This window comes from Cynoglossus semilaevis, chromosome 14, assembly GCF_000523025.1.
Source record: "Cynoglossus semilaevis isolate Cse_v1.0 chromosome 14, Cse_v1.0, whole genome shotgun sequence".
Lineage (NCBI taxonomy): Eukaryota > Metazoa > Chordata > Actinopteri > Pleuronectiformes > Cynoglossidae > Cynoglossus > Cynoglossus semilaevis.
Genome location: NC_024320.1, coordinates 3,306,332 through 3,313,586, shown reverse-complemented (window position 1 = coordinate 3,313,586; position 7,255 = coordinate 3,306,332). Strand labels below are relative to the sequence as shown.

At 44.8% G+C, this 7,255-nt stretch overlaps 1 protein-coding gene across 1 annotated transcript; it reads right to left on the bottom strand.

The window, feature by feature from the left end:
• Positions 1-1,175: 1,175 nt before the first annotated feature.
• ier5l (immediate early response 5-like) lies at positions 1,176-3,118 on the bottom strand. The gene has a single exon (XM_008324448.3). It carries the CDS (start codon positions 2,765-2,767, stop codon positions 1,646-1,648), a length of 1,122 nt encoding a protein of 373 aa, XP_008322670.2. The 5' UTR covers positions 2,768-3,118; the 3' UTR covers positions 1,176-1,645.
• Between the last annotated feature and the right edge of the window lie 4,137 nt (positions 3,119-7,255).

Genomic DNA, 7,255 nt, shown 5'->3' with positions numbered 1-7,255 from the left:
AGCTACAACTTATCAAACACACACACAGAAAGAAAAATGGAAAAGGAGAATATGTGAAGGAGGAGAAGGTGGGAATACTCTAATGAAGTTTGGTTCATTGACGCCGATGGCTGAGTTCGTCACAAGTTCACCTTTTTAAAACAAAAGGATCGACATTCATGGTGATGATGTCACACAGGACGACCTGATGACGTGCTGCAAAAGAGAGGGGGGGTGGGGGGGGGCGAAGGAAGTGGTCATGACCTCAGAGAGGCCGTGATGTGAGCTGGTACCAGAGAAGGACAAACTGATTGGAAAATGTGCAAAAGTCCCGAAACAGAACGGAAACATTCAGTCACTTTCACCGTACGTCCACTGTGTGTCAGTAGCGAGCAGCGGGGGCTGGGGGGGGTGCATCGATTTAAGGCAACGACAGTCGTTCCACACGTCATCAGGGTTGAGTCGCTGTGTTACACATTTATTTATGGCACAAGCTCCACCTCCTCCAACATCGTTATATCACAACATTTTAAATAACTTTTCTTTTTCTTGCAAAAATAAAGTTGATTTCTTCTTTCTTTTTTTTATTTTCTGCCTAACGGACGGAGACCAGGACCTGCGACGCCCACCTGTGTTTTTCCCACCTACTATCAGGCGATGTCACCGATAAACAACAGTCACAAGTGATGTCATCAAAGTGCTTTGAGGTGTGATGTCACCTTGTGTACAGTTTGTGAACCATGCTTTTGTAGTCGGCGTGGCGATGGACGTGGAAACCCCGTGGACGCGGTTTCGCAGTATTGGACAGAGCGACAGTAACACAGTTCTTTCGACAGTTGTTTCTGATTTTCGTAATGAATGGACCTGATTCAGACCTTTGTACATGGAAACGTGTGACTTTTTTCAAAATCCCAGCAAACTTGCTGATCATTGCTAACAACATTACCAATGGTTTACATGTGCGATGACCTCCTCGGAAAGTTCTGGATTGACCTAGAAAGAACATTTCTGGAAAGTCTGAAGAACAATCCTCTGGATGTTACATCAGTTTTCCCAGAGAACTTTCAGTAAAAACTTACTGAAAGTTCAGCCACCAACTGTAGACCAATGGAAAACCGTTCTCCTCTGTCTGTGGGAACACGGAGTCCAGACCGGGAATAGGACGACCACAGATTGATCACTATTTGTTTTTTTTAAAATAACTATAAAATAACCATTTTTAGCGATTGCCATGCTGTCTGGTTTGCCACCATACAGTGCTAGTGATTTATTTCGAAGTGCCACACGGGGGAGCCTGTAACTTTTTTTTTTTACCCATGATTTGTCAGATAAAAAGTTTTTTTCTTTTCACATTTGAACTTTTGAACACTTTTTTTTAGTAACGAAAGTAATACTTTTTGGATGGTGAGTTCGTTTGTTTAGTCTGTACCTGGACGGGGTTTTTTGTTTTTTTTTCCAAAGGCACCGCCCATTAAGGTTTAAGGTCAAAATCAAATATTATGTCTGTGATATAAACAATCAAACTAGCATTCGAACCACCGTCCCGTGTCTCTACCCCTGGCCTGTCTCTTCCCAACAGCAGCTGGAGTTGCTCTCTGTTTTTGTTCCATTTCTGGGACCTTGTCGGGAACAACCGGCCCCGGTCTCCGTCGCATAAAGTGTCCGATTAAAACGCCACGATGGCCCGGGTCCATGCGCCCAGACCGGCCAGCGCCTGTTTGCTACAGATCTGTTCAAGGTCCGTCTGTCTGTTTAGCAGCCCCGAAAACCCCGAGCCGAAGATGGAGATCAGGTTGGAGATGTTGGAAGTGTCCGTGTAGTCCGCGCCCGAGTAGGAGCAACAGTCTTCGCTTCGTTTGACTCTTTTCCGAGCCGCCGTGTACTCGGACGCTTCTTCCTCCTCTTCCTCCGCGTCGTTTACGCAGCAGCCGAACTCAACCTTTCGCTTCCTGGCCGTGGACGTCGGCAGCAGCAGCGGCGGCAGCGGCGGCGGAGGTGGAAGCTGCTGCGCGCTCTGACCGCACTGGAGCGCACCGCAGCAACAGTCCTGGTGCAGGTATCCGTTCTCCACCGTGGTCACCACATGCGTGTCCAAGTCCAGCACGGTGGTTTTGTTGCAGTGTGACCCGGGAGCCGCCTCCATGCAGCAGCTGGGGTAGTCGAACGGCTCCGGTTCGCCGTCGACGTCCTCGAACGGAGAACAGCCGAGCAGGGAGCTCGCAGCCCGGACGTGCGCCGCCGACGCTGCGCCTCTGTCAACCCCACACGGACTCGCCTCCTCTCCGCAGCACGGAGCAGCAGCAGCGGCGGCGGCGGCAGCGGCAGCCCGCGCCTGCTCCTGCTCCTCTCCGCACACCTCCTCCGCGTCCAGCTCCAGAGGGTCGAGCTCCTGGATCTCGTTGCAGACGGTCATCACCTCCTCGTACTGCTGCATCCTGTAGATCTCGGCGTATTTCTCCTTGATGTAGACCTGCCGCGCGTTCCGCAGCACATAAGACACCAGCAGGTTCTTGTGCAGCTTGATGCCTCCTCTCTGCGTCCTGGAGTTGTGGATCTTCATGAGCGACATGGAGATCAAGCTCTGCGCGTCCACTGCGCATTCCATGGTGTTGCTGGTGTTGATGATGGACCAGTTCCCCCGGTCCACCACCAGCTCCTGTCCGGTAAGAGACGTGCGCCTGGCCGCTGTTTGCGCTTGGATGTGGCTGTAGGGAGAGGAAGGTTCCAGTGAGCTCTGTGGAGCAACATTGAACTGCGGGTCCGCCTCCTTCACACAGCCTGCGATCATTTGCAGCTTCTCGCAAACCACAATACGTATATAGTCCAGAAGGGGAGCTCCGCCTATCGCCACAGGAGCCAATGAGCGGCCGGGGAATGGCTGAGTGACAGGACAAGGGTGCCGGAAATATTTGCCCCTGGACCAATCAGCTTCCGGCGGTTCCTCTCTTCTATTCAAATTCCAGACAGGCTGTGAAACAGGAGAGTCCACATTTTAGCTGCATGCAGGGCCACACCGGGAAGAAAAAAAAAGCCAGTGAGCATGTCAGTCAAAGGGAAAACAAATAAACAAACACACAGTTTCTTGGCCAACTCATTTGGAAATATGTATATTTTCAGTTCAAATAAACCGTACCGTGGTATTTTCAATTTACCTTTTTTTAAGCAGTCTATTGATTTTAATTATCTTTTTTTTTTCTCAGTGATCAAAGTATCTCTCTTATTTTTAACACCTTATTTAAACACTTCAGACAAGTCCATTAGGATGGTTTAAATATATATATATTTTTTATATATATTTAAATATTACCTTTTGCAATTTACCGCAGCAAAAATGTTCTAAACCGTTATTAATTCGATACTTGAGACTCTCACCAATCCATAGTGTAACTCATAATAATGCAATTTTCAACCAATCGTTCCCATATTATAGACGAATATATATGTATTTATATTATATATTCATAAAGGATCACATATTTTAACCTGTCTTCTCACACGTAGTGTCCGTTTCCACGTTTCCATGGACGTGAGACATGTTTTCACCCTCGCACCTACGTTCACATGTACGTTTTTTCGCACACTGCCACTAAGGAAAATGCTAAGGAATAAGTATTTGTTCTAGCAACAGGCCTGATATGGAGGAGATTACTTTGTTTTATCGTAGTACTTAGGATGAACACAAGTCAAAACTCTATGTCCTTATAACAGAGCGTACAACAGATGATAGATAATAATAACAAACAGTTGATGGCGCCCTCTAGGACACTCAAGGTCACCTACATCATTACAATAATAGAAATCCAATATACAACGTGTATAGATAGTCAATGGATAAGCAAATAAAGTTCTTTAGTTCATCATCTTTTCAAAGATGTTATTTTCAATCATCTTTTTTGAAGCAAATTATATATTAATTCCAGTCAAAATATTTCTTTACGTGTACGATTATTTGGGAGAATTTCAGCTGCTTCACTTGTGTTTGGAGAAGTTCCAGTCTCTGAAGAGTGATGCAGACTATCGACCACTAGGTGGTTCCTCCCAAAAGAAAAAGGAAAAAAAAAAAAAAAAAAAAAAAGGAAAAAAAACGCAACCCCTGCTGCACCTCATCATGCCCCGCCCCCCGGCCCCAGTCTGTGTCACAAGACATTCCACTTACTCTGAGACTCAGGAGTCGAATCCTGATGAGGTTGGTCCTCATATGGTTATCGCTAACTTCCACCAGGTTTCCTGGTGACTCTGGCGTTTTTTGCAGTATCATAAACTAACCAAACTTGGCAGTAGAAGACAATTTTTTTTTTTTGAGCTGGAAGATTTTGGTTTAATTTCAAAAAGCCCGTCCAAGGATATTTTCTGTATTCTTAATTTTCCTTTCTATTGTCTATCAAATCAAAGCTAGGATTTGGAACCACAAAACATAGAAGTCACTGTTTAGTCTAAATAACAGAGACAAAGATATAAAATACCTCCAGTCTGCCTATACCAAAAAACAGCCCTGTTGATAAAATATACTTTTTTTTTCCTCATGAAAATGGAGATGCATTAATCGATCCTGTTCCCTGGTGTCTCATCCTTAACTCGCACTATTCAAATTCAAACTCTCTGCCAAGATACCACACATTTCAAAAGTTGGAAATATTATTTTCATATTGTGTAAACTGATGACTGTGTATGTGGGGGTAAAGGGTCGGGGGGGGGGGGGGGTTCCTGAGGTACCTCACCTTTTCCCAACAGTCCAGTAAAAGCAGATATGGGTAATTGTTCACCTGAAACTGACCAAAGGTGTGAATGTGAAAACTTTATTGTTTTTGTTAGCTCAGATTTTGCTTGTTGATGATGCGATCCAAGTATTACTTCAAGCACTTTTGGGGTTTTTTGCAAGAAAAAATACTCTTTGAAGGCGTTGACGGTTTTATTCCTGTGCGCAAAACATATTTGGCATCGCCGAACAAATAAAAAACCCTGGATATTTTTATTGTTATATTACAACATAATTTTATATCATGTCTTATTAACATATATTTAAAGAACGCATTCGCTGTTTAAGGGTTATGGGTGAAACTCCCAATAACATGACCTGTAGCGCCACCACTGGATAAGAAGAGCAGACGACCCCCTGAACTGATGCAAGACTTATCTACATCAGACAGTAGACATTTTATGACAACACGTCTCCAGTTTCCAATGAGAGGGTGGTTTAAAAGCGGTGACACCGTCTGTACGTGGTTAGCAAAGTTTCTCATGTCTAAATACCTGGTCTTCCATTCTCTTCCTGTTCCTTCCACTGTCCCGTCTTGACCGTGAAGAGCCAACAGTTTGCATGGCAACAAATGACCACTGTGAAATATTGGGTTCCATGTGTGGAGTCAAGTAATTCTAATTCTAATTCTAATTCTGTTAAGTAATTCTAATAAACCGTGCCCCAAATATCATGGAACGCCCCCGGACATGACAAATAGTAGATGGGTTACCTACGGCGCTAACGGAAAAACAGATGAACAAAACACAATTAAAAAGAGAATCAATAATTCACTGCTAATAAATAATGCTATTTTTAGTTTAGGCAGCATCGTTTTAATGGCCAAATCAACCCAAGATAGAAGTGGAAAAATATGGTGCCTCGATGTGAATGCCAACTGCCATTGAACACCTCAACCAATCAAATAACCCAATCATCAAACTGATGGCAGACCAACCAACCAACCAACCAACCAACCAACTAAATGACTATTCAAGCAAACTAACAAACAAACCAATGGACAGAACAAACACCCAATCAACAAACTCACCAACAAACAATGGATAGACCAACCAACCCACCGACCATCTATACATCCAACCAACCAACCGACAACCAATCAACTAACCAACCAGCAGAATGACTAAGCACCCAATAAACAAACCAACAAACTATTGGCTAGACCAACCAACCAACCAACCAACCAACCACCCAATCAACAAACTAACAAAGAAACTAATGGATAGACCAAGATATCAACCTATCAACAAACAGGCTAACCAACCAACCAACCAACCAACCAATCAACAAACTAATGGATAGACCAACCAACCCACCGATAATCCATCCATCCAACCATCCATCCATCTATCCATCCATCCAACCAACAGGCTAATGCTCCCTCTCACCAAACCACCATTCAGGCTACTGTTAAATCATTACTTGATTTTTTTTTTTTTTTTTTCATTTTCAGTAAAGTACTCAGCGCTTCTCTGTTCCTGTCGTCCTCGTGGTGATTAGAACCTGTTTGTCAAAGCACTCACACAAATTCTTTTCAGGTAGAAATGTCCATTCTGCTACTGTTGGGGCCACAGTCTGTGTATAGGAAGTGGCCGTGGCTGCTCCTCTAGTTTTGAAAGTAATCGTGGCTGAAAGGCAGTCTATGAGCAAACGAGGCCAGCCTTTACGGGCTCATTTACTACTTTTAGGTTTTCCCTGGCAGCACGTGGTATTCATTTTAGCCTGGAACACAAAGCATACGTGCACGTAACAACCGTCGGCATCAATTTCTAATGAAATGATCTGGGTATGAGGTGGGATCGTTAGGGAAAACGGATTCGGTTCAGCTTTTATAATGAACGGGAGTCCACACAGTGTCCTGACAGGGATAGCTGTGCAAACCCGTGTGTGTGTGTGTGTGTGTCACACAGCTCTGCAGTGGCCTCCATACATCCTCAGTGCAGTAACCTGTGTTGAACCTGTAGAGGCCAGTGCAGCATCAGTTTTCTGTCCTGCGTGTGATTAGTGTTTTGTTGCCGTTTCCAAATTGGGGCTCTGAGGTTGGGACGGAGCTGCTCCTGCAGAGAGTGACAGGATGATTGTTCTCACGCTGGATGGAGCAGAGGGAACGTCGACGTGGAACTCCGACAGCAGAGACGGGAGCACGGAGGACGCTGAGGGACGTTTGTGGGAGGGGGAGGCAGAAAGGGGTTGAACGCCGGATTGTTCCAGGCACTGTGAATGATGAATGAAGGATGCAGAAGCAGGACGCACACTCTTCTTTTCTTCCATAGGGGGTAGCTGTTTGCAAAGAGGTGTGTGTCTGTTCCTGAGACACATCCTGTCTCCACTCACTGATCCCTAAAAAAAAAAAAACATCACGATGGAGCTGAGATTTTAAAGAAGTTCATTTTGTACAACGTGTGCTGTACGTTTCTGCTGACCCAAATGAACCGCACGACGTCTGTGTGTGTGTGTGTGTGTGTCACAACGTACAGGACCCAGTGTTAATGTTGGAAAAATACAAGATTAAAATCAACC

Bases quoted from the DNA above. Each gene is read 5' to 3' on its own strand.
- ier5l (XM_008324448.3), bottom strand. From the start codon at position 2,767: ATGATCGCAGGCTGTGTGAAGGAGGCGGACCCGCAGTTCAATGTTGCT.